This window comes from Branchiostoma belcheri, unplaced genomic scaffold, assembly GCF_001625305.1.
Source record: "Branchiostoma belcheri isolate BF01 breed outbred unplaced genomic scaffold, Haploidv18h27 scaffold1, whole genome shotgun sequence".
NCBI lineage: Eukaryota > Metazoa > Chordata > Leptocardii > Amphioxiformes > Branchiostomatidae > Branchiostoma > Branchiostoma belcheri.
This window is the reverse complement of record NW_017802379.1, coordinates 564,689-592,608: the sequence shown is the minus strand read 5'-3', so window position 1 is coordinate 592,608 and position 27,920 is coordinate 564,689. Positions and strand designations below refer to the sequence as shown.

General features: G+C 40.3%; 2 protein-coding genes across 2 annotated transcripts in view; one reads left to right on the top strand and one right to left on the bottom strand.

The window, feature by feature from the left end:
- Nucleotides 1-1,141: 1,141 nt before the first annotated feature.
- On the top strand, nt 1,142-5,661 carry LOC109472448. The gene is made up of 9 exons (XM_019772603.1): nt 1,142-1,183; nt 1,918-2,113; nt 2,487-2,677; nt 3,090-3,332; nt 3,666-3,857; nt 4,157-4,216; nt 4,409-4,478; nt 4,658-4,761; nt 5,159-5,661. The coding sequence occupies exons 1-9, from the start codon at nt 1,142-1,144 to the stop codon at nt 5,507-5,509; spliced, it is 1,449 nt and encodes a 482-aa protein (XP_019628162.1). The 3' UTR covers nt 5,510-5,661.
- Nucleotides 5,662-5,746: 85 nt separating this feature from the next.
- The window catches only part of LOC109471694 (cytospin-A-like), a 61,577-nt gene continuing 39,403 nt past the window's right edge, over nt 5,747-27,920 (bottom strand). The window contains exons 13-19 of the mRNA XM_019771446.1: nt 24,787-25,149; nt 23,576-23,672; nt 11,783-11,962; nt 11,058-11,093; nt 10,344-10,467; nt 9,823-9,974; nt 5,747-7,752 (exon numbers count right to left, since the gene is read on the bottom strand). Coding sequence (XP_019627005.1) covers nt 7,509-7,752; nt 9,823-9,974; nt 10,344-10,467; nt 11,058-11,093; nt 11,783-11,962; nt 23,576-23,672; nt 24,787-25,149 — 1,196 coding nt within the window. The 3' untranslated portion in view covers nt 5,747-7,508. The remainder of the gene's footprint in view (nt 7,753-9,822; nt 9,975-10,343; nt 10,468-11,057; nt 11,094-11,782; nt 11,963-23,575; nt 23,673-24,786; nt 25,150-27,920) is intronic.

The following is a 27,920-nucleotide window of genomic DNA, read 5'->3' as shown; positions in this document are numbered from 1 at the left end:
TGACGCGGGAAGGGCGCGCGATGCCCGAAATATTTTTGCGTCAATATTCAGCGCCGTGATTCAAGAGATTAATACCCGGAAACAATTTTTTTCTTGTTTTGAACGCATTAACATGCATTTACGCTAATCTAGTATGATTCAGGGTTACTTTTTTTTTAACCTGCCATGGCCAGATTATCTAAAGATGTGTGTATTGTGTGTACAATCTATAGAAAGAGAAATGTACATCAGGTCCGATCATCCGATTTTCACGTTTCGGTTTTTGGACTCGGTTCATGAACGTATTTTGGTTTGGCTCCTGGAATGTGCAAAAAAATGACTCCCGGGACTGTCTACAGGGAACACTCGCACATTCGCGGTGTATCAGGACAGCGCGACTGGTCGTCATTAGCGCAGTAACAGTTGCATAAACGGACGAAACCATTTCAAAGAAATGGGGATGTTTCGAAAATAAGCATTTACTCCAATATCAAAACAGCTACGGTAAAAATAAAAAGACGTGCATCATCCCGGACATAATGCAACACCACATGCGAAATTACACAGAAATGCGACGTACGGAAGAATGCGTTTTGGCTGCGAACATCTTCCAAAAAACTTGGCATCTCTTAACCATGGGCAAAAACATCTGGAACCACTTATAAAAACCACCCCGTATCTGCATGAACTTTTTTGAACCCCACTGCTATTCCAAACAACGCGTTTTTCTGGACCATTCCAATTCGCCTCGTAATTGTAGGGGTGCGTCTGCGATATTACATTGACCGCGAAAGCAGCAACGGCAAAAATACACATTCGTGCATCAACACGGGCATGCCCGCAGACGGCGTATAAAATTGCGTGCCGATTACACAAAGAGAACCCAGTGTTTTGACTGCGAACATGAAAAATCAGCCGATTACAACACTCCGTCCGGAGGTCCTGACCTCCTTCACGGAGTAAAAAGGTTTTTTGAAACCCCCTCATTTGAAATGGACTGGTCGGCCCTGTGGGATGATGGGTGGAAAACGTCACGGTGACGTCACGCCGACCTGCCGTTCCGTGATGTCACCATTTTGGTGATTTTCTGCACAAAGGTGGTGTTTTTAAAATGAGTTTGTCCGGACAACTCAGGCACAAATCGGCCACGCAGTAGCGAGGGATGGAAATCATAAGAACTCAGGCCAACCCGGGAGCTATTCAGGTAAGCAGTCGATAGGAGATGCTGCGAGAATGACGAGTTTCGCAGGGGCAGAATTTATGCCGACGTCTTCTTGATGGAAAATGTCGGAAACGTCGTCTGCATATGAGCTCCTGAGCTGCTGATACTTGACATAAAAATTATGCTTCTTATAACATGCTGTTTTTGATGCATTAGATATGAAATCCTGGACTGATTTGTATAGCTGGACGTGGAGATTCTATTCTATTTTGTAGAGGGGTACTTGTACAGGGGCGATCTTGGAAGGAGGGAGGGGGATTGCACCAGGGGCATTTAGCATAACGCAAAAAAAATCATAGTGAGGGGAAAGATAAAAACATTACCTCGTTATATGTCGATTTGGAGAAAGAAGGCAAACAAATTGCATGAAAACATTGCATCTTCGGGGTTCTCTGCCACAGAACAAGCCAGAAAATTATCCCTCCCAACATCTGCTTGGAGAAATGATTACATGTAGGTCTTTCCAGTCCTAAGTGTCTTCCAGTTTGAAGCATAATTTAGCTAGGTACAATTTTTTTTAAACGTTATCTATCATCCCCCACAGACTCACCCATCTGTCATGTCTGTGCGACTGAAGGGTACAGAGCTGAACTACACTTCACAGTCGTGTATCGACTAGACTTGTTCCAACAGAAGCAGCGTGTACCAGGCTAGATACAATTTCTTGAAAACTTGCGACTTGTTATGAATAACAAAGTATCTATTATCCCACACAGACCCACCCATCTGTCCGACTGAAGGGCACAGAGCTGAACTACACCCCACAGTCGTGTATCGACCAGACCTGTGCCAACAGGAGCAGCGTGCATTACCACTGTCCACTGTGTACCAAGGCTGACTCGTATGGAGACCCCGTCATACTCAAGGCACACTTCAGAGTCAAGCATGTGGACAAGAGCATTGAGTTTGCTGGTAAAAAAACATCTTTTTACTATGTTAGCAGTATATTAAAGTTACTATAACTGTCTGTGTGTTCATAGGGAAAATGTATTCATGAAGAAACAAGTAGTCAAAGTGAAAAATTTGGTTAAAGACAAAAGATTTCAAAAGAAAGTCAACAGAAAATGTGCAGTCCTGGAGTTATGGACTGTTGGCCTGAATGGCATAGCTGGAAAAAATTTCACACATACCTGGTACATCTGTATGTAATATAGTATTTTGGAAACAGATGGAATGTTGAACAAACATCTACCTACATTGTATATAAGCAAGTATAAGTATACCTACTGACTCTAGTGACAGGTTTAAATCTTGATTATTTTTCATTGTGCTTTGACATTTACAGGGTTGAAGGTCCTGCGCTGCTGTAAGTCCTGTGAGATTGTGGGAGTGATTAAGGGTGAGAAGAGGTTTAAGGGAGCCCACTGGCACTGCTACAGGTGCAGGAATGGCTTCAACAGGAGAGACGAGGCAGTCAAGCACTACAAGACACACTTCAGGCACCCACAGACTACCTTCCAGATACAGATCCCAAATGTACGTTCTGATTTTCTCTCTTTATCTTATTGCTACTCAGAGTATGGTTACAATAAACTGTATTAGCTCTATATCAAAAGTATGTGTGTGTTTGTATTTGTTTAGAGTTAAAACGTCTGTCCCAACACAAGAGAATTGTTCTCACCTAGAGCCTTCGACTCGAGTAAGACTTGCCACGTGGCTTCTCTGAAGTATGACATCAACTGGTCAAAAGCTTTAGTCTAGGTGAGAACAATTCTCTTGTGTTGGAACAAAAATTTTAACTCTAAATATGTAACTACTAATTCAATACAGATGAACTTTCAGGATTGTATTTGTACATGTATTTGTTGGCTAGTTCATTACAATAGCCTTCCAAATATTGTGCAGAAACAGTGACAATGTTACTCTTCCTTTTCTGTTTTGATGGCAGGAACTGATCGACCCTGAGCCAGGCGACAGTTTACTAGAAGCAGGCAGTGCTACCCACGCCCTCACCACCACATCCTCCCAGTTTTCTAGCATTCATCCTGTCCTCACTGAGGCTGTCATGACAACCGCACAGCTGACCAATGACAGCAAGGGAGAGACAGCTGTGCCAAATGGCGTGGCAGCCAATGAGATCGTGGCTACTTCAGATGGTCAGACATTTGTCCTCATTCCAGAAAATGCTCAGGTAATTGAATTGGATAAGTCTTAAAGTTAAAGTTATCCATCCCATCTCCGGTTCAATAGCCCTTGGGCCACACAGTAGTGCAATCACTACAACAAAGGGCTAGTCCACTGGTATTGGTGTGTGTTTAACTGCCATACTCTTTCCCAAATGCTGAGTGCTAAGGAGAGAAAGCAGTATGTACCAAGTCTTTGGTATGGCTCACCCATCTTTCTGTCATTTGACATGATGTTATGTTAAACAAAATCAAGATGATGGAAAAATTTTCAGGCTGTCTAGAACACTGTACCAAATGAAAGTTTTTGATCACAATTTCGTTGTTGTGCTAACCCTTAGGGAGACCTGGGTGCCGATCACTGTGAAGTCGTGAGTTACGAGGCTCAGTCTGACATGGTGGATGCCAACAGCCTGTCTCAGGACGACCTTGAGGGCACGCTGACGCAGGACAACATCCTGCGGCTGCTGGAACAGCGCAGGCAGCTGCAGGCGGAGGTGGAGCAGCTGCAGGCGCAGAACCAGCAGCTGCAGGTGTGTAAGATGATTGTGTAAAGGGAGGAGGAGGATGTTGATTCTCGTGCTCCCGTGGGTCTACCGCTCATGTTTGCAAGAAATGGAAGTCTGGACAATGACGGAGGTGGAAGTAAAAAAGAAAAAAAAACAAAAAAACACTGGAGTGCAAAAAAAGACATCTGCACGCCAAGACTTCAACTCAAAAAACTTTATTCTTAGAACATAATAGATCCTAACATTACCATTAAGACGTTGAATGGACACTAAAATCGCCGTTCAAACGACTGAATAGCTAACCCTTTACACCTTTCCTGCAGGTGGACAGGGACGACATGGAGAGGCAGCTGCGGGAGGAGATAGCACAGCTGAAGCAGCAGGTGAAAGGAAGGGACAGGATTCAGCCCTCCAGACTACTCCAGACATTTTAGGAGCATACAACAGCATTTTAAGACAGAAAGTGCACCAATTACTAGTAGTTTATATCAGCAGTCATACATTGACTTGGATGTTTAATATATATATGTACAAAATGTATGAGGTAACAAGCTAGCATTTGCTTGTTTATTCAGGTGCAAGACCTTTCCTCATCAAGTCCCAGTATGGCTGACAGACAGAGAACACAGCAGGAGCCACCAGAAGGTCTGTTAACTTTTTGGAAGAATATGTACACGTAAATAAACCCAATTCTGATACTAGTAGCATGGATATATCCATGACTATACCCCACTACTTGAGTAGTAACGTTGTAGTTATATAAACTTGTTAGACTCTGGAAATAAATAAGTCAGGGCATTATTCTTTTTTATATGACACTACAGACACACAGATCCAGGAGTTGATCGAGAGACTGAACAGGGAGCACAGGCAGCTGTTGGAACAGCAGGTGGCCCTCCTCCGTCAGCACGACCAGGGAAAACAACAGGTAGCCAACACTCTACATCAGCTGCTCTAATAAATGTTATACTTCGTAGTCTAGTCATGTTTCCTCTTTTATAGACTGGATGTCACTGCTATGTCTGGCAGCAAGGACCTCACTGGACATGGTATCACCAGGTTACTGCACAAACTTAAGTAGAATTTATAGACCTTGTATTTGAAGTCGTCTTAATATCTCTGCTCAAGTTTTCTTTGAAATTTAAAGTATGGTACTGGAAAGCTTAGCACTGACAAGCTATGGCTTTGCTAAATTACAGCTAGCTATATATTTATTAACTATATGTATGATGGGGCTTATGCAGTCATCAGATTTATTGAAGTTGAAATAGTTGCAAAATGTTTTCTTTTAATCAACTACTTTGATTTCTTCCTCCCCACGCCAGGCCTCTCACCCCATCCTGGTGACCATGTTGTCCCCATCAGACTCTGAAACTGCTGCATCCCAGGAGACTGTCCAGTCTGTCTCCACCGGCTCACAACTTACACAGCAGCAGGTGCAGTTTCAGACACTTTACGTCACACACAACATGCACGGCGGTTCCAACGGGTCTGACAACGATGGCAGGGAGCTTATGGCACCTGACGGGGTCCCAGAGAGTTCTAACATTATTATGGATGTGGGGGAAGATTCGCATCAACTGCTTGTGGACAGTATTGATGTGAGCTTGGACAAGAGGAAGGCAGAAGATCCTCTGTTGGAGGAACCCAACAAAAGGAGAAAAGACAGTCCATAAAATATTGTTGTGTAGAGATTGTTTAGAGATGTAACCAATATTTTGTATAAAAGATGATCGAAAGACTATTGTATTGAATTATATGTAAAGCTTGTATTGTTTAGTGTCTTGATGATTCAGGTAGTATGTATTTTTGATCTAACAATGTAAGATGAATGATAATGTTAGGTTTGCTGGTAGCTGGTAGAACATTTCGTGAAACTCGTACATCACATCTTACAAAGAAATACAGCTTGCTTCCATCACTTCATGGCTTTTATTCGTAATCATTCATGCTCCTCTGGAGAAGCAAAACGGTGCACAAAAGTGTGGTACTGAACACTCCATGCATGGTGCATTCGGATAACCTCTGAGGTGGAAATAATACAGGTATAACTTTCATAAAAAAAGCTTCCAATAACACTTCAGCTCCTATTCCTATCTGATGGTAATAACCTAAAACTTTTGGACATTTTGCACTTATTTACACTGTACTGACCTCTTTTTGCATTAGATACATTTTTTTTAACTTTACCAACTGATTTACTCACATGTCATTTCAACGGTCCCCAAAACTTCCCCCCTTTGCCAGAGACATGGAGTACATTTCTAGATCTCCCCACAAAAGCCCTTGCTGTTATTTGTCCCCATTTGATTACATGAATTTAGCAGTGCAAAATTAGATAATACACATTGTACATGATATTTCATCTTTGAAGATACATCAGACCCCATTTTCTTCAGAAACTCTACAAACTTAATGTAGTTTTGCACAGTTGGCAAGCATGTGTTTTGTTACCAGCTGCATAAGACTTCAGTATTTTGTGGATATTACAACAGTGATATTACATTACATGGTGCCTTTGTATCTGTATCTGTACAGTAGCCCTGAATGTATACAGGATTATTGCTTTGTTTGCATTATTGCCTATCTACATGCATGAGACTAGAACCTTTCATCTCAGGCCCAAGCAGGCCTGGGCCCAAGTAACTATCTCTTCATGATTTGCAATGATACCTGTGTAAACTGGACAGAAGTCTATCTAAAATGTACATGAAGCAGTTTAAAAACTTTCAATCCCAAGGATTCTGTCACTACTGTATAAATCTTATCTAAGACTCTTGCCCAGTAAAATGTTCAGTGCTGTTTAAATGGGTTGGTTAAATAAAAGACATATATCTCCCTCTATACATGATGATATAAAAACCTGACATGTTAAAAATGTTGACATTATGGTACAAATACATTGAACTTACTGCAACAATGTATCAAAATAACATACAGTAGTTGGATACAGAGTGTGCCTTGCACTATGTACAGGTGCGCTGCAGTTCCTTGTACGTCCACTAGGAGGCATACATGACATGGCAGATTCTTCTTATAAAACTTGTCACCCTTCTTCAGTAAACTCTATAACCTGTTAAATCAACTGCACAACAATCATGGTACCACAATTCTGAAGTAAAAACTTTTCTATCCATAATCGCGTCCAATCTTCAACAGTTGCATGATTCTTAAAAAAGTCGTTCAACAGCTTACATGTTTAATAGTTGGCTTGGATAGAAAAACACTTCTGTTGCACTTCTATAGTGGCCTTACACTATATTTCACATGGCGTAACTCTTACATCATCTAAAAGGCACGTGCAGTGGTATAAAATATCTTTTCGTATTGCAACACTCGGGTGCTCTCTCTCAACATTTGATATCCATAACCGTAGTGTATATTATCTATATTACATGTATATGTACTAGTATGCTGTTGGTGACCAATTGTTCAAATGCTTCCAAAGTTGTTTTCAACATAACTCTGCAGGAATAAAGTTTAGGATCACACATTCAGTTTCAATTATCACAAAAGACTGATTTCAAAATCTGTAAGAATGCAGTACTATGGCTTGAAAAAAAAGAAAGCCCCAAAAATTTTAAGATAACTGCTACTTGAGCAATAGGTCACACGTTTGCCAGCACTCATAATAACTTATGTATGTTTCTAAAAGAGATATTAAAGCGTCACTCTTTAAAACGTCTTCACTTTAACAGAAGAAGCGGCAAACATGGGCGGATCGTCCTCATCATCACTATCATCGTTGTCTACAGGTTGATGTCTCTGCCCTCCCCGAGGTACCAGTCCCTTTGCCTCGAGTCTTCTGAGGTTGTTGAAGAGTGACTGGACGTACGTGAAGACGCAGCGCCAGTCTGGTTTCTCCCCCATGTCGATCATGTCCTGTACCTCCAGAAGGGGCATGATGTCTGCTTCACTCCTACGGACGGAATCAAGTCATCTTTACTGCATGTTCATTTCCAAAACAACTGACTGCAAGTGGATAAAACCAAGTATACAGATACAATACAGATACTGTACATGTAGTTAGAAAAGGTATGACATTGAATTTCTAGTAAGCTAACTTGCATGAATTACAGACTTCTATGCATCTAACCTAGGCCTTCAAAAATTAAAAGGGGAATAGTGATCATTTGTTTACAAAAAACTGCAATGAGCTTACAAAGGGGTTAAAAAAACAATATCCTAAACCTATGACTCAAAACTAACATTCTAACATGTAACAATGATAACATTGGTCAGTCAGCATTAATGTACCTTAACAAAAGTGATCCTAAATTGTAAAAAAAATAGATAAATGTACCTGTACCATTGAAAAAAGTCTATAAGAATGCAGACAACAGTAAGAAAGACATAGCAGTAAGGGAGAAGCAAGACATACAAGACAACAGCTGGATGTAACCCTGGGAAACAGATAAAGGAAGTTTAATGCACAAATGAAGAGGAAAACAAAAACAGTGAATGAATGAAAGACAGTCTGAACCTGGAAATGACCAACAAAAAGAACAGTGAGTCAGACAGATGAAAACTGAATGGGATTGTTAACCCTGAAATGGAAGGAAACAATTGTACCAGAGTGGACCAAGTTTCTATTTATGAGTTGGTCTACTAGGGTTAAAGCATGTAGCTAAAATGTCCCTTTTTAACTTTTTAGCAAAATTTTTAGCAACTTTTGTCAGCTGTCCACCATATGTCAGCTGATGTTGACAAATGACTTAACCTTTGGAGCCATTTCAATGAAAAACAGCACCAATGTTTGTCTTTTTTTCAAGAAGTAAGACAGAAACTAGTCTGAAAATGATACATACGGTAGCCTGGATGACAAACATTTAGCTTAATCTCACTCCTACTGATTGTTAGTACATAGGAGCAGGCTGAAGCTAACAAGGCTGGCATCCAGGCTATGAAAACGAAGTCTGGAAAATGATACAACAGTACCAGGAAACATGACACAGGTGGGGGTGTGGAGTGGGTTCTTGTGCAGAATGACACAGCAACAGACTTGAAGGCTGTCTAAAGACGTTTAACAGGACAGAACAAGTGCTTGAGACATGGTGACAGGTGTATATAAGAAGGTGGCTGTGGCCTCTGGACAGTCCGTCATGTCCCCACCTTTATGTCTACTTATCAAGTTGGTGAAGCTCGCGGTAGGCACACTGTATGTAGGTGAAGACACACTTCCAGTCTGGGCACTTCATCCTCACCATGTCTTCAACATCCAGCAGCTGAGGAACGTTGGCCTTTTCTCTGTAAGTTGACGGTGGGGAGGGGGGCACCACAGGTTATAATTAGTTGTTACAGCTAAACTACAACTACTAACAAAGCTCTCTTAAAACCAAAGGGCCTCCCTGTAAGGGAAGGCATTGAGAGCTGTGGTGATACAGAATGTGTCGACGATTGGGATGAGAGAAACACTGATGTTATACAACAGACGTAATACAGCTATTGAAATTCCACTGTCAGTGTGTTAGCCTGATATCCTAAGCTCATTAACCAACAAGATGCAGACTCCAGCTCTGCTTTATTGTTTTGCATAGATATTTTTGCAACATTCAGTACATCTTTTTGATAGTTCATCTAGTGTGCAAATGTGCACTACTAAAAGACATACTAAATGCTGCAATAACATGCATCAAACACTGAAACAGAGCTGGATACTACATCTGCTTTCAGCTTGCTTCTGCTTCCTAATGGCAGAAGAAGAGCAAGCTGAACAAGGTTCAATATCAGGCTAACAGGGTGCCATTTGACAAGGAAATTGGTGCAGTGCAAACTACAAGCATTGACACCTCCTACGCTAGATGTACACGTAAATACGTACTTGAAATGGTCGTGTTCTCTTTCTTTTAACAAACGTACATCTCATGATTTACCCATGACACGAACAGATACATCATTGAGAAAGAAGGAAAAAACAAATTACAGTTGAAAGGAATCACAACCGAAGTTCTCCGAGCGGTGCAAGCTAGGACACCACAGTCTGACTTACTCTGCTGTGTCGAAGGCCAACTTGAAGTTGTGTGCCTTGTTCTTGGGGTCAAGGGACTCGTAGTCGAAGGCGTCTGGGAAGAAGTGGTGGATGAGGGCGCAGAAGGCCATCCCATCGTTCCAGCTGGTCGAGAAGTTGGAGATTTCCACATGCTGAAAAATGGACCAAAAAAATTGAACTTCACACCCATCAGAAATATATTTACTTCAAAAATCTTCATATGATTCTGTAAGATTACTTCTGTACCAGGTATACAGTAATCTGTTCTGATTTCTGGGTTACTCGGTAAAACTTGAAAAGTGAGTGACATATCTATCCACAGAGTCTGGTTATTGCAATGATGAAGGTTACTGCAATATCCCCAAGGTTTGCACATAAACAAATTGTTCCCAGTATTCTAAATAACGATAAGTCATGCCAGTGCAGTAAACCATCCAACCCATCAGGACATGTTCCATAAACTAAATGCATGAAAAAATCAGAATCACCACAAAATGAGAAGGGCAGCCTGTACTACTTACATCATATCCTGAAGTCTTGGAGCGGCACCATCTCAGCAGCATGTCCTTCACAGCGCTGGCGTTCGGCACACGGGACGCGCCTGGTCTGGCCGGGGTACTGAAGCTACGCTTCAGGTTAGTACCACTGGAGAGGTGAGAACAACAAAAACTGTCAAGTTCTGGTTTCAGACTTTATTTTGTATTCCTTGCTGGCCCAGCAATTATTAACTCTTACATTGTACTGATCTTTAACTTACCTTTTACATCTGATTTCAATTATCATGCTCCTTGTCTTAACAGTTGCAGTGTGGTCTACACTTTGAGCAGCAATACTGAAAACCTATCCACTTATGCCACCATTACATAACATTATAGAGTCATTGAACTTCTTTTACCTGACAGTTAACAGAATACTGTGGTTTAGTAGAAAATGAAGGCAAGGCTCATAAAGTAGTATTTCCGATGAATGTTTTTAACATTAGTCAGATTAAAATGTAGGAAAATCAGCCTTCATTCATCATACTGTTTCATCATCTTTTTAATATGAGGTCCGTCAAGATTTTTTGGCCTCATTGGCTCTATACATTGATCCAAATTGACACCTAAATTACGGGACACATTTTGTCTGTTGCCTGTACAAGAGATATACAAGGCAATTAGACAGTTGAATTAGCTCAGGGCCTACTGGTATGAGATTAAGTACATGTATTATGATACAGAAGTCTAAGAATGTACCTTAACACATCAATAAGCAGCCTTCGACCAGGTTTTCTGCACGTCACACGGGGATAAACATGCAACAAGACGGGGGAACAAGAAACAAGGAAGTTAGATAAATGGTTGAGTTAGATCTAGTGTCAGCGTATGACAAGCATGGAGGGTTATACGCTCTCTGTAAGTAGCACAGAATGGTAGATAATTAAAGCAGGATAAGTTTGGGGTAGAACACTGTTACTAAAGCAACATTGAAGCATATGAACATTAAAGCAAGAAGATTAATCCTTTACATGTAAATGGGCTACTCAGCTCAGTGACAGAAAAACTATCTACATAGTAGATAATTATGATACATAACGAGTACAATACTGTACGTAACATAGGTTAAACTGGACACAACTTATCAAAGTTGTAACAAGTTAGTAGGCTCAGTACCAGTCTTGCTCAGCTGTAGCCCACATTTATCTGAAGGGTTATGATTTCAGAAAGAGCTGAGCATGGCTGATACTTAGATAGGAAACAACATAATGTCAATAGAGTTGCAGTACTGGGAACAACTGACAGAGGGAGTTGCTGCACATGGGGACAAGAAGAAGAACAGAGACAAGTTATCACAGACATTTACACAACCACAGCGGAGGACAAGCTGCAAGAAAACAGGGAAAGTCAGGAAGTAAAGACAGGAGAAGCACAGATGGTTTAGAAGTTGTTTGTCAGGTTGTTTTTTCTTCCAGAATCCTCACCCTCCAGTTTTTGGAGCATCTCCCTCGAGTTTCTGGATGAATGCAGACTTGGCAGCCTTCATGCTGTGGCTGCGCCCGGCCGCCTTCAGTCTGTCCATCTCCTTCTTCTTCTCCGCCAGCTGCCGGTCGATCTGGTGCGCCGCCTTCCTCGGCCTGGGAGCCTCTTCCCTGTCGAACACGCTACGGGAGCAACATAAGGGGTTCCAGGGTTATTATGGGCTAAACATGTACATGCAGGAGGCATGGCCATCCCTCAGGTCAGCTGAAATATAGAAGAACTTATAAGTCTTGTTTGAACTCTTTGAGAAAAAGATGTTTAAGCAGTAGGAAAAACCATTATATTGAAAATGTCATTCTAGTCAAGTCTTCCTTGTAAGTTACTGTTAGACAATATTAATTATTCTTCTTAGACCGTAACACACTTATCATGAAGAGTAGGGGTCGACCCAATGTTGTTGGCTAAAAATAAAAGTTATATAGTGAATCTGTACTACTGCAGTACTAATGTACAATGAAGCGACTTGACAAAGCATCATGCTTCACCTCAGTTGAAAACGAATGCTTTACCTTACAGGCATACCGGTAGCAAAAATCAATTTTATTTCTGTGTCTTTCAAAAGGGTAATACATATGTACGTCATTCTGTGCTTTGCTGGCCTTAAGTCTAAAGCTGACTGTCACGTCCCTGTATTGTGCGTAAATCACTCTAATCTTAAGCTTTCCTTAAGTACACTAATATAACATACTAACAAGCCAGTAACTGGGGATCAAATAAAAGCTACACATTACACCAAATCCAAACCAACCGTTTATGATGATTATGTCTAACAAGCTTGAATAATTGGGATTACGTGTATCTTGCTTCTATGTTGTTAAGCTTAGATGAAGAACTTGTAATTGCTGACTCAACAAAACAAACTTCAGATGGATTGCACACCCTGACCTTGGCTAATGCTAGAATGACAGTCCCTATTCAAACTTATAGCCAAAGGGCAGTGTTTAAATGACTTTCGGGTCACCAAGCATTAACTGGCTTAGCCTGGAGTTACTCCTTATATCATAAGTGCTGGTCTACATGGGTAACTATCTTCTAGTCCGGCTGTACTTGTATCTTGTACTGGAATTAAAAAAACACTATGGTAACTGTAGTGAACAAGTTTAAGTTAGTTAAAGTCCTTCCTGCACCAGGTGGTGCATACAGTAGTGCCCACTTCTGGTTCAGAAGCCCTTGGGCCACACAGTAGTGCAAGCAACTGCAGAGGGCTGGTCCACTGGTCGTGTTGTGTCTTTAAATCCTATGTTTTTTCCCAAATGCTGAGTGTTAAGCCAAGAAAACAGTCTTTGGTATGATTCGCATCGCATTCGGATCAAACTCACAACCTACCAAATGCAAGGTGAACACTCTACCTACTTGGCCATAGCACCGGTCTCCTATACCGGTACCCTACAGTAACGTGATAATCATATACTTGACCAAGGGCAAACCGCTTTTGAAGTCTGACAGCCAAATGCCAGGGCCACCTTTCTGACCCCAGGGTCAGGTGCATACACAAAGGACAGACTTTATAAATCACAGCAGTGAAGAAGACAGGCAAACCTTAGAACTCAAATGAATCACACTTCGACGTTTTCAATCTACGGTTTGAAATCCGTCTATGTTTGAACGTTGAATGTCCTAGGACTGTCTGTGATAAGTTCCTGCACAAAGTTTTCATGTTGAAAACTTGTCTCAAGAGAACTGAATTCAATCAATTTGAATCTCTCAATTTATGGTCTGAAATCCATGTTTGAATGGTAGAAGCAGCCCTATAGGCCTGTTTGCGAAAAATTCCTGCCAAGTTTTCATGTTAAAATGTGTCTCAAAATAACTGTCAGTGAGTATGAAAATTCTTTGCACATTGGGAGTAAAATCTCTGTTCCTGTGAGCAGTTGTTCCAAGGGGTACAAACAACTTTTCATGTTCCTAAACAACAGCAGTAAAATTGCTCCCAAACCCTATAATTAGCAATGTGATGAATCATGTACCCTGGGCTACAACCGCCAATTATTCACCTTTACGACTTCCTACACAGCTAAGTCCTTCCATCTGATAATATTTATGTCACAAACAACCCTTCTTAACACCAAAAGTAATTAATCAATCCTTCTCAATTAGTTCTCCATTAAAAAAATTGTCTAGAATGATCAGTAATCCAAGAATCCTCTTGAAAACTTGACAACTTGACTTGACAAAACTGGATGATCCGGAATACCTACAGCCAAACAAACCTATTCAGCACCATTTTGTTCACAAATATACAAGATAAGATGCAAAACACAATGTTCTTCTCTCTTTCCTTATCTACCTCCCAGCCTCTTTCGCCTTAGGACATACCGGTAGAACTAAAATAGCCATTGTATTACTGCTAGAGATGCAGGAGATAAAAACATTAAATCATTAACCAAATTGAAAAGAGCATAATTCGGCTTGTCACACAAGTCAAAACAACAAAACAAGCTTTTTTTCGCAGCTGGTGGTAAGTATTCTCAGAGGATGCTTAGGTTTATCTTTAGTTTGTAAGACAGAGGAGTTAATTTGTGCTCAGACTGAGGGCTGAAAAGTGAGCACATTAGAGTTTAATCTATTGTGATGATAACAATCGTTGGACAGTTTTGTGTTCCCGGTGCCTGGGGCAGGTTGTTCCTGAAAGTCGCACAGTCTGTTCAGGCCAGTAGCTACTGATATCCGTGGGACCTACCACCATAGGGGTCCCGGTCCACGACCGAATAAAAGGAAGTGTATGTTTGCCATAGGATAACCCAAGACCTAATTTTAGGTAAGAAGGCTTCATGCCTTGAGAAAGACTGTGCAAGATTCAAGTCAAGGATGTATGCTTCACTGGAATAGGGGCACTGTACTGTGGAGGGCCCATGTGCTGTCTGTAGGTCTAAGAAACAGAAATATACTCGTCTTAAACCTTATATTTCTCAGAAATTAAGACATTCATGCATGACCACCCTGAAAGGTTTTGTATGTAATACTATACAAAATGTTTATCAATTACTGTCCAAGCAATGGTGAAGAGATAAAACATATGGCACTGAATGTGGGACAACCCTGGCTAACAATCAAGCCGTTGTTTTCCACTGAAAGATAATGAATGCATTGCGTAGAAAAGACTGACAAGTGACCACTTTACTCTATACTTTAGCCACAGGCCTAGGGACTTCCTGACAAGGGCCCATTATAATATAACTGCCTCGTCTAAAAAAAAGGACAACTTAAAAGACAATCAACCATTAAAATACTCTCTTGCTACAGTAGATGTAAGGTTGTTACAGTTTTCAGCATATTCCTTTCATTATTAAGATACTAGACTATTCTTGCCAATGACAGACAAATACATACATGTGATGTAACTCACTAACAATATGAAAACTTTCAAAGAATACATGTAGGAATCATCTGCATTCTGATTTCTAGTCAATCTTGTATAAGACTCTTATAGTATGTCTTGGGTTTATAAGCTGAATGTCTTATAAGTTGGACAGTAATAAATGTATATGATGGCCTCAGGCTTGGGTGGTCACTCGTTTTAAGACACAATCACTTGCAGAAGTCGTTATGATAAAGAACCTCATTAAAACACTCCAAATTTAGAGATGAGATGAGAAGAGGTGGAGAAAAAGGGATGTTTTGGAATAAATCCGTCTTCAATTTAGTCCACAAGTTAAATCCAAATTTGTTTAGAGATAGTACAGAGAATTTCTGGAAGAGCAGAGCATAGCACTGCAATACAAGATCCAATGCAACTGCATTGTAAATGTAGGGTTTCACTTGAAACAATCACAATGTATTATTTCCATAACAATATCTTTGCTTACAAATATCTCATGTTTGTTTACAAAATTTCATCTCTGAAAAGCAAATGTAATATACAGACGAAGAAGAGAGTCAGTCACAGAAAAGGGAACCACCTTCCCTGAATCCAGGTCAACTTACCCTTTCAGTTTACTGCCCATAATTGTAGAGAAGTCTACAGAATTATCTGGGAGTTGTGCCCACCTATGGAGGAGCTAATTACACGGTGAAATCACATTTAATGGCAGCTTAGAGGATCATCGGTGGTAAAAACAAATGAGGACCTCAAAGAAGAGGTAGTGATAAATATACTACTCACCCTTTCTGTTAGTCATCACAACATTTATACTGTCATAAAATGACTTTTTATGATCAACTTGTCTATTTCTGTATACAGTGTACATGTACATCAAACTTTTGTCAAATAGCGATTTTTTTTTCTTCCACTTCATAAAAAAAGGGAAGAAAAAACTTCTGAAGCATTGACACTCCAAAATAGACCACTAGTGTATGCATCAGATTGCATCTTCTCCTTAGCACTTAAACTTGCAGCCCTAGACTGAATGACAAAGGCCTTGCATAGATTTCCCCAGCTGACAAAAAAGCCATGTCAACCTTTAAATAAGCCAATGCCCTAACTGGGAAACTCCCAATGCAGCACCCAAGGAACTAACTAAAGTAGCTTATCTTTGGGCATAACACAGTTGAGCTCTGCCTGAACGGGACCAAAAAGTTCCTTTCCCAAGCGACTGCTAGAACCAATGGATTAATCCCTGAAACAGCAGACAAAGGAAGAGCTATGGTGGTGGGAGCGAACATGAAGCCCACACCATCTGCCCCGATGTCGGTCCTGACCTCCCCGACTGGAAACAACCCTTCTCCACCAAGACAAAGGATCAAAAGTACGGGGTAGTTTGTTCACAGGGAGAACGGCTGGGTTCCTTTGTGGGTTAGGCTCTAGCGTTACCGCAAAGCAACCAACAGGAAACGTTGTGGAAACTGTTTGAAAACACTTGGAAAAACTCATTACGTAGCCCCCTTTGGGACAGTTAATGCAACTTAACTGGATTTGGACAATCTTTCACCACTTGTTGATTCTTTTCTTGTCGAAAATTTTACATTTGGCCAGGTCTTTTGACATGCAGCTAAAGCAGCATTGTTGGGAAAACTTCACTATTTGCTTTCTTTCCATTCATGGTCTACACATCAAAGACAACTCTGATTGCAAAATGAGACTTTTAGAACAAGAAATTTACAGCAGAAAGGAACATTTCAAAACATTTACAGCGACGCCTTAACTTTTTCTCACGACCTGGAAGTGACAGATCTTGTTACTAATTTTAAACCAGAAGATCCCCCTTCACGGAAGCCTGTCCGCTCACCTGCCAACTTTCCTCGTCTCTTCAACCTTTTCTTCTGGAGACTGTCTTACTCTAACCACCTGTGATGCAGTTCTTCCTGATGAATTGTCAGTATCTGCCTTTTTCCTTGGGATCCACACAGCTTCTGATATAAACGACGGCATAGTGACACAGAGACAGTGTTTCACCAACAGGACCTTCCACCGGCACTCACCGACCCAGCAAATGAAGCCTTGCCCGGAGTGAAGTCTGTTATTAGCATGCGTTACCGCTGTGTGTGTGTGCCCGCCGGCCACATGAACCGATTTGCATGACAATGCGCGCTCTGCCTACGTCATATTGTCTGTGGTGATCCCTATTCATGAGAGAAGATGTCTGTTACTTGTTGTGGCTACAAATACAACATTATCAATTCTCTCCTCCCCTTTTTGCACAGACAAGTACGGTAGTTTCCAAGACTTTTCAGTCCGTAAGCCTCTGTCGAGTGTTACGGTGAAAGGCAAGCTGTTAAAGATTTAAGGTGTTATTCCTTTGATCTGATGATTCACCCTGTGTAAGCACCTGGCATTACGATACTATCTCTCATTTTAAAAGCAGTAAATCAGTCACGAAGGGAAGGACGCAGAGATAACATTTCTGACAAAACATCAAAGAAAGCTACTTCCAAAATCTATATGGAAAGAAAGACCACTTACAGTTTCCAACATCTTTTGGACAGACATACATTTGTACTACTCTTCATTTGTTTATTTCTAGAAACAACCTGTTAATCTAGTACATGTACATCATGAATACATTTGTATATTTTGCAAGTACAAAATAACAAAGGGCTTTTATTTGCATACATAACTTCACAACTATGATCTATTTCAAAAGCTATGCATAGTATGCATCAGACTGACTATAGGTTGGAAGTTTAAGATTTAGGATGTAGATTTAACATCTAGTCTTTTTCCATCATATTGGACATTCCCATAATCTCCATGTGACAATTGTGCAATCGCTTGAAAATAATACTCCAAAGGGGGTATTGGAAAGTACCCATGTCTACGTCACTGGGCAGAGCTCGGGGCTTATTGTGCCGACCGTGCAACAAAGGTGTGTACTGACCCTGGGATAATGCAGGTGTGGGAAGGGCACTCATCAGGATGATAGTGGTTAGTGATGGCCGTTCACACCTGAGCTTATAGCAGGTGTGAACATGACGGTTCTAACAAGAGCAAGGATACACAATTATACTGAAATAGCACCTAATATATGAAAATGAATCAACAAAATTGAATATACCAGTTACTGTAAAAGGATCCTGTAAGCTACTTTTTAAACAGTTTTTATTTAGGTGAAGTTTTACAGGTAATCATGGTACATTTGTGCATTTGAAAAGCAAATGGGAGGAATTTGTACCACTTTACTTGTTTGCATTCAATGCTTCAAAAAATTCTTATTCTAACAAATGTGAGTGTTTGAATTAGGCTTGAAGTACCTCAGGCACATCAAGTATTTTTTTCTCTACTACTACTAGTTGAAATGAAATGATATCGTATGAGCAAAAGACACAGGGGTGGATATTGTATTACTAATGTGGACAGCCAATTGTGTGTTGGTATAATAAGTACTTCCTGTGCCACATTGTGTAAGTGAACCACATGTCGTGTGGACCGCTGTGTGCAGAGGCAGATGACTGGGGAAAAGCATCTCATTCAACCACACAACCCTTTCATGCAGGTTGTTTTGATAGGAATTACATTTATGACCACTTTTCTGAACAACTACAAGCTCTCAACTACAAGCTCTCAAAAAAGATTGAAAAAAAGAAGAAATGGACCGATTGTAACACATTTCCTTTGAAAATGTAACAGTTCGGTGTGGTTACATAAAGTTTAACCTAAACGTGAGTGCTTAAGATATAACCTTCTTTACAAAAGCTTTGTCCACAAGGCACCAGGACTACAGTACTTAAGTTTACAGGGAAGTTGTGTTTGTAAACATGTCATACAAACTCAGCCACCCTTGTCTCCAATCCACATGGACAGGACCTGTATGACAAGCCAGCAAAAACAAACACAGCCATCCACAACAAAAGCACTAGAGACACAGGACTTGCCGTCTTGCTATCTTTAGTGGGGAGTTAGGCTACACTGTGTATACAGACCAAACAAGGACTAAGAGAACGACATTGCTCAAAGGATGTCTGAATTGTTGAGATGTTCTAAAAAGGAGAAAAGGCTAAAGCCAGTAGACATATGCAAAGAAAAAGGTAGACAACTTTATCTCGATTACAATATATTGTTCAATACCAGGGGTGGTTCTTTCTCACGAAATTAAAAAGCTATACAGCACAGCAAATCATGAAAGTTATGGCCAGAATTGTTGCCATTCCAGGCATATGTATCTCTTTTACCAATGTTGTAGTATTTCTGTCTGAATAATATTGCGTGATATTTCTCTCAGGTATTGTAATAAACAGTAGCAAACTGCACAAGAACTATCTATGTCCCAAGGGACGTTTCCATACAGACTTAAGAAGTCAATCCCGAAGCTTTTCATATGCAAAATATGTCCAGTACCTGGGGACTGGTAATTTGTCAGGAGGCATCTGATGAATACAGGCACCCTCAGCAGGTCACTGGACATTTGGGGTCAAACCAGGAACAATGTTGTGGCAGGGGAAAATGTTGACACTTTTTTTTTTCAAGCCAAAGGCTTATGCGATTCCATTATTCTGTCATCATGCCATTTGCATGGTAACTCTTTTTTTTTTAGAAAAATAACCTTTCCCTTGTCTTCCTTTGGAATTGGAGGGATTTTTATCGTCACAGCCCCTCTCCTTTCTATCCTTCTTGGTTCATCCCTGAGTTTTCTATCTGAAAGGAAAGGACAATGGCTGACCCAAAACAGACACAACCCATTTACATGTACGTCTATTTTTCAAGAGGGAATCAAGACCACAGTGTTGGAGAAGCAATATCATTTGAATCCATTGATGGTAATTGGCATAGTACTGCAGAGAAAATCAAAGATATCACCCAGCAACCACCTGTTCCAACAGGGCATCCACTGAAGCCCCAAATTACTCTGATTCTAAGGGGCACAACTCATTCAAGTTACAACATTCAACCTTCATCCTATTGAACCTCCTTGTCTATTCCAAGTTCCAGCTCAGAAACTGAAAGGGACTGAAGTCACATCAGACTAATCTCCAAGCAGATCATACGGTAGCAAGACAGTATCCATTGGCCAGGGGAGTGTCCACAAGCCACCTAGTGGACATACCGCCTTGGCACTGTATGATCTGCTTGGAGATTACACCAGACAACTGTATAGACACTCATGACCAGGACAAAAGCAAAGTTTTCACAGACAAGATTGTGAATTACTTCGGTACCTTGTCTACGATCAATCAATGCCCCAGCAGCTATCCCGATGGTCTCCCGTCTCCTTTCATCAGCAGATACAAAGTGTGGAGGCGGGTCGGACACAGGGGTAAGCCTTTCTGGGGCAACAATGGGAGGGGGATCAGCCCTGCTGACTCACAACACCACAGAGTGACAGATCCCTGCAGATGTGAATCCAGCTGACTGAATCCCTCATGATGTCCTGGTACAATACGGGGGGTTGCCTGGGGTTTTCCAGCACCTTAGTAGAGACTAGATGCACATCTTTTGTACATCCTTGCAACTTTCTGTCCAAAGACATTGTATATTTATTTCTTAAAATCATGCATACATTGTACAAGACTGGTTTATTGAGGAAACATGGTCATACTAGTATTATGACAGTATCAATGATTCCTCATATGGCTAGTGGTTGTTTCTTTCTAACTGTTATAGAAATTTCTTTTACTTCTGCTACAAGACAATATGCCTAGTACCTACATTTCCCACGTCCACTTTGATAATTATTCCAACAGAAACTGACTTCCATCAATAATTTCATTAGGTTGGTGAATGACTGATATTTAAGAACTTTGATATTGTGGTTGTGATCTTCAAAGTTCTTATAATATTAAACTTTGATATTCAAGAAAGTGACTTCCATTCAGTACAAGTTTGAAAGCCCAGCTGGTCACCCTGTTGTATGTGTGTGTGTAAATCACAAGGCTACCCTCTGCTGATCCTGTGCTAGGCTTGACTGACAACACAGACAGTTCCTGGCTCCCCTGCCTTTGTCATGTCCTGTTGTGTACACACTGCAGTACAAGCACCCACAGTAGGACATGGCTACGCATATTTCCCCCTTTTCATCTCCACTCTTCCACATGGGAGGGCAGCAGATCATCGCAAAGTTGGAAGACCACCAAAGTACAGGCTATGTCCAATTCCACAAGACATTACTCTTTTCCTTTGGAAAAACAGGATGTTTTATTTCTACATACAGATAACCAAAAATGCACCAAGGGCAACAGTTACAACTACGGTATTTGACATTTTAAGATTTAGAAATTTGGGGTCTGGAACTGTGAGCTCTTAATAACGATGTATGTTTAACTTCCTTGAAAGCTGAAACTATCAGATAATTTTGTCTTCATTTCAGACAGATTTGACATGACAATAATGCAAATAATACAAATATCATATTATAGAGTCAGTCTTTTTGCCAAGTTAAATGTACTGTATTGTACAACACTAAACTGTGAAAGACTTCAAAGTTGGGAGTCTGTACTCTCTCCAAGCAGATTGGTGGGGAAGATTGTGACCTTTCTAATTACATGTATAATAATAATATGCCCCTTTTTTCTGCTGCTACCCCCACAAACAGGGGGTATATTATAAAGGTCACAATCTTCCCCACCAACCTCTGCTTGGAGAATAGGACTCTGGGATGGTCAGCTGTATTTGCTTACTCAAGCCCACCACAGATGGGATAAGTGTGGGGAGTACTGCTGTGCCTTGTGTGCCTTGTGTTTGCAGATTGCCCCGCTCCACAGGCGGAACTAAGAGCTTGATACAAACGGGAAGGAATTACACAAACGTATGCATGTTCCTGTTGTTCTGCCCCATCAAGTTTCAAAGCCATGCTTCCTCATATGCTAATGAGACAAGAATCTTATCATACTAGTTATGCTAGGAACTCCATCCACAGAAAAAAAGCTTTACATTTACAAAACAAATGTTAGAAACAAGGAGGTTTAGTCAACGATACCTCCTTGATTAGAAATTGCACTTTCTATATCACACAATTACAACAGCCTCTCTCTCTTATTCTGGCATTTTTCAAAACAATCCCAAGAAGTTTAAAATCAAACTCAACATTTTTTCAAGTCCCTGACCGTGCCCTTGGGGAATACTGACCTTGTTGGCACAATTATCATCTTAACGAGCGGTGATAATCACCTTTGTCACCATTATCAATTAGCAAGTGGGAGATAATCTCTGATAAATGACCTGATAAGGACATGATAAATACCCAGACCCTCCCCTACAAACTCTCTTTTGCATACCAAAACAAACAACAGCCTTGAAAAACACCTGGTGATGTTCTGTGCTTTAAACTTTAAAGGTCCCAATGACTTAATCTGTACCCCCACATAACACAGCCTCTAACAAGAAAAGCCACACAATGTTTCACAAATGTGAACAAAGATAATTAGTACCACGAATGTACTGTAAGCTTTGATAATTAGTTCCACTAATCTGTACATGAAGTAAATGTCCTGTCTTTGTAGACCCTGAAAGTTGATACCTAAGGCCACACCAATTTAATTTGTTGGTTCTCTGATTCGCCTCTTCGTTTTTTTCTAATTTGCAAAAAAAAAAAATTGATTCTGGTCCTGAATCAACTGAAAAATGCTCATGTTTTGCCCCCAACAGTTGAGGAAAGTCCTTTTCTTCCTAGTTGTTACAGTTTTCCCATCTATCATTGCAGTGGTTTGATTAAAAGTTCAAAATTCAATGTTAAAATTTTAACCCAGCCTTTTGTGTTGACTTCATGGCTCATTCCATAGCATTTAAGCCTATAATAGGATGCCTAGACCTGTTTTTATTTTTATTTTTTTTCGCCCTGTCGCTTCATATTTTTTCTGAAAAAATCCGAGAACCAACAAATTAAATTGGTGTGGCCTAAACATACAAAACACCTAATGGCTGCACAAACACCTGCGTTCACAAAGAGGACATACCACTTACAAGGCATGACTAGCGATACAGAAATTGTCTATTCTGTACCAATATGCTGTTGGGTCTTCTTTCCAATATCTAAAATGGATTAGGAAACACTTAGTCTAGCATTAGGGCTGCTCATATTGAAGAAAAATTACATTCACTCTCACAGGTTCAGAAGTGATTGGTCACTTTGTATCCTGATGAGGGCGACAGTGGTCATTGAAAATTTGATCCTTATATACCCTTGTGTTGGAACAAAGTTTAGCATAGTACTAAAAATTACGTTCTTTTAGACAGATGTGTCGGACTCTTCGCACAAGGTGAAGGTAGTTGTTGTTTATGCATGTTCTTGACTCTGGCATGTAGAGAATTATCCTTGCTCTAAGGCATCATAAAAACAACAATCCGGCTTTAGAATCAGGCTTTAGAGATCAAGGGCGTACCAGGTGATACCTCGGAGTTAAGTAAACATGACAGTAGAACCTCTCACCTGCCAATCTTGGAACCACCTGGTGCAGCCGCTCCTCCCGACCCGCCCCAGCTCTTGGTCTGACTGGTGACGACAGTCTTGGACCGCACGCTGCCACCTGTACAGAAAAATTCAATACTAACTTATGGCAACTTAAAAACCAACAATAACTGTATTTTATATAGTTACACATTTAAAAATGTGTAACTATATAATGGGGACAATAGTAAGTGCTTCTTGGAACTCTAAGACAGTAACATTGAAAGAAGATGTTGACTTTGACTTAATTCAAATTGCAAAAATGGCATTATTCTGTATCTGTATCTGTATCTGTATAGCCGGTATAACCGCCTTTCGGCGTAACACACCAGCTTCGCAGGCACGCGGCGCGGCGGCAGCTGGCTATATTACACCGATCGACTTGTTACACCTAACCTTTGAACTTCTAGCTCTAGACATTGTTTAAAGCTATCTATTGACAGTGCCCCTACTGTACTTGGTGACAGTGAGTTCCACTCTGCGATAGTTCTAGGAAAGAATGAATTCTTGAACACCTCAATCCTTGGTTGATAACTCTGGTACTTGAATGCGTGGCTATTTCTTGTTCTCTTCTGAGCTGGTATTAGGTACTTAGTAGTTGGGACATCCACCAGTTTATTAGTCATTTTGTACATCATGCATAGTCTAGACATCTTTCTTCTGTCTTCAAGTGAGGTCCACTGTAGGTTTCTTTTCATTTCCGTGACACTAGCACCTCTTACATAGTTGTTCATACAGAATCTTGCAGCTTGATTCTGTACCCTTTCCAATTTGTCTTTGTCTTTCTTTGTATATGGATCCCATACTGTCGCAGCGTATTCTAGGTTCGGTCTTACAAGTGACGTGTATGCAAGTGATTTTACTCTCGTTGGACATGCCCACAGATTACGTTTAATCACTCCCAATGTCTGTTTCGCCTTAGTTGTGATATTATTAACATGTGCACCCCACTTCAGTCCGCTTGTCAGCGTGATTATTCAACCCTTCTCAAGAATGTCTTGAACATCTGGATATCCAAAGTGTACATACCATAGTGGTAATTAACGATGCTGCATTAATAAATCTGTCAAAATTTAAAAGTAGTCTTAGAGTGCCTGGCTGAGTTATGAGAATTGATGTTACTCAGATACCATGTAGAGCTGGAAAGGCAAAAATTTCAGAAGAAAATCTATTAAGGGAAGAACAGTCCCTACCACCATCAGAAACAGTCTCTGTTGTGGTGCGTGTGGTTGTCCCACCAGAAGAACGTTCTACTGTTTTTTTAACAGAAGTCGTCGCCATCTTGTCCTTCTCTTCCTTCTTCTGCGGTTTCTCCTCCTTCTTGTCCTCCCTTGCCTTGAGCCTGGAGTTCAGCTGATCCTGTTCCTTCTTTCTGTCTGCCTGTCTCGCAGAACTCAGTCTTTCTGAAGGTTTCTCTGAGAATCTTTTGGTCAGAGCCTCAGTCTTGAGACCCTTCCGCTCCTTGTCTCCCTTGGTGATGTGGTTGTTGTTAACCTTACTCTGATTGTCCTGTAGGTTGGACAGCACTTTGGACACTGTGTGGTTCAGCAGGCCTTCTGTAATGTACAAGAAAAGGATACATCTATAAGAAACATCAAATTGAATGTTTTTCCTAGCACCTGTAAGAAGTGGTAAGCCTGCGATGTTAAGACTGAAGACAACCACCATTCCTGCAAATTAAGAAATTGGTGGGCCTCAAAATATAGTCAAAACAGTTTTCATCAGATACAAGTTTAAGTCAAAGGAAATATGACTCTTCACCTGAAATAAGCTTTAGACAAAAGAGGAACAAGTTCCTAAATACATGCACATGTATGCAAAGCTTAGAGCAGAAGATGTAAGCGTTACTTTGTGTATGTGTGTTTTCCTCTCATGCAAACAAAAGTGAAACTCATTTGTTGTAGAACTTATGAATCTTTCTTTGTTGACATTTGATACTACACTTAATTCCTTTCTTGAACATTGGCTGAGTTGAAAAGGTCACACTATACTACAGTCTTGAGTGTGCTGACAAGAGGCTTTTTCAGAGGCTTTATGCTTAAGCTTGGTGAGGCCTTTTGTCTTCCACTTGTAAGGATCAGTCTCTTATCAAAATCGAAATCCACTTATAAAGGTACACGATAACAAACAGGCTTTCTGAGATCAATAAGTGTAACAGACCAGAATATCTTACTTGTAACCCTAGTCAGAATTCAGAATGTACTATCACTCGAGTATTACAGGCCAGAATATACACGTGTGTATTCTATCTGTGTGTGTATGCAATACCATGTATTCCTCAAGAAGTACACATTGTACCAGTAGACTATTTCCAGGAATTACAAGCATCAATACTGGACTATATTTTTCTAATCTTGCTAATTTGAAGCATATTATGTAATTTTGTATGTACAAAACATGACATTAACACTATAAGAATGTTTTGTTTTGAAAACTTGCACTCCCCTAAAGCCCTACTTGCACATCACCTTTTAAGGCTCCATTCTTTTCTATCTTAAGGTTCTTGGATGCACTCCTAGAAACATTCACCAGTGATACTGTTTAAAATTGTTGAGGTCTTTGTTTGGCTTTACCACGTAACATGGCACGACAGGTTGAATTTATGATCCTAATTTTGTACATGATAAATTGGTTTCTTAGGGTCATGAGCCCTATCAAAAATTCATGAAACTCATTATTTATTCAAAATGACTGCCATGAAGCAACAAGGTAACAATTTGTTGAATACGAAATGGCTAATGACAGTCTACAATGATGAAGTTGTGGTCATTTCAGAAATGACAGTCTAAATGTGAAGTTTTGTACAATACAACATGTAATGTTACATATTCATTTGTTAGAAAATCATAACATACAAAAACATTGACCCAGACTAAATCACCAAATGGGTTTTTAACAATGCGTAAGAACAAATTTAAAAGTTATCATTATGATAACATTAGAAAGAAAAAAAACAATCATGCTACAATGTAGCCTTCAATTCCCTTGGTTGTCATCATACGTTCTCAATATTGTTAACAAATTAAAACTATCCCAAAAGCAGAAGACAATTGTTCTCTCCAATATAACTCCTGTTAGTTACTGAATAGATACAAAATGTACAGTAAAGTACCTTCGATTCTGCATGCAAGGAAACATAACCCAATGCTCGAAAACCTTCCGTATTCTTGGACGTCCATAAAATCTAACTTTCTAAACAGTACACAGAGACGAAATGAAAGCAGGCTTGTAACATTCCAATGAATGAGACATACAGAAACCCTACCTTACCTGCCTTAAGGTGCTCACAATGCCTCCGTACAACACCCTCAAATTGTCATGCATGCATGCTTTCTGAGGCTTTGTTCCCCGGCTACGTAAAGTGGATTTCTGGGACAGTGGCCAGGGAAATCATTACAGATCGACCAACAACAGGTGAAAACCTGTGATAAAATCGATTTATGGGTGCAGATACCTGATGGGGAACTAAATTAAAACAACAACACCCACTTCATTAGTAGTCATGGAAAGCCGCGAGGGCGTTGCTGCTGCCTTGTGGGGCTTCGTCCTTATTTAACGGTCAGGTAGCTTCTTAAGACCGTTCCATTACAGACAAATTTGTGGGATCACTCAAACTCTTCATTCCATGAGGAATTTGTGGGATAACACCTCATAAACAAAAGGAGGTGGACCAAATGTCTTCTTTATTTCAAATAATTACATATTTCATGGGTATAGACCTTCTCCTTAGTTTTTCTTTAAGTGAAAGAACACTACACATTTGTGGTTGCTACAGTGGATCAACTTAATCCATCGTAACTGTCTCTTTTGTTGTCTTTTCCTTCTAGTAGGTTGCAATGCTGGTACATGTAGTACCTGTGAAGTGACGGGACTTTCCAAACTATGTTTTCCCTGGATAAATAAGAGAACCTTCTGTTTTTGTAGCCTCTAGTAGAAAATTGCTTTTGTTCAAAACCATCAGGTCAGATCATAACTGAGTCAACTTTGAAAATACATGCAGGTATCTTGTCAATATACATGTACTTGTAGGTGTTAACATCTATCAGACATTAAGCCTAGGGTTTTAAGTCAAGTGATTGGCTGCGATCCCATTGCGCAATGTGGTATACCAACAGCTAGATATATCCACTGGCTGTGAAATAAGACTCAAATACCCCAAAGTCAGCAATCAAGAATTACAATAAGCAGGCCACAGGATAAGGGTCTTAGCTTTTTGTACAGTGATTGGTATAATGCAAATTAAAAATTCCTTCACTCGAAAACAGTGTTATGTACTGCGAAAGTACGAGTGCGTAAAATCATTTCTTATTATGGTTTACTATAATTT

Excerpts from the sequence above, each read along its gene's own strand:
- LOC109472448 (XM_019772603.1), top strand. The coding sequence starts at position 1,142 with ATGGAAATCATAAGAACTCAGGCCAACCCGGGAGCTATTCAG. Across the intron at positions 3,858-4,156 it reads CGCAGAACCAGCAGCTGCAG|GTGGACAGGGACGACATGGA; the intron begins GTGTGTAAGATG and ends CCTTTCCTGCAG. Across the intron at positions 4,479-4,657 it reads ACAGCAGGAGCCACCAGAAG|ACACACAGATCCAGGAGTTG; the intron begins GTCTGTTAACTT and ends ATGACACTACAG.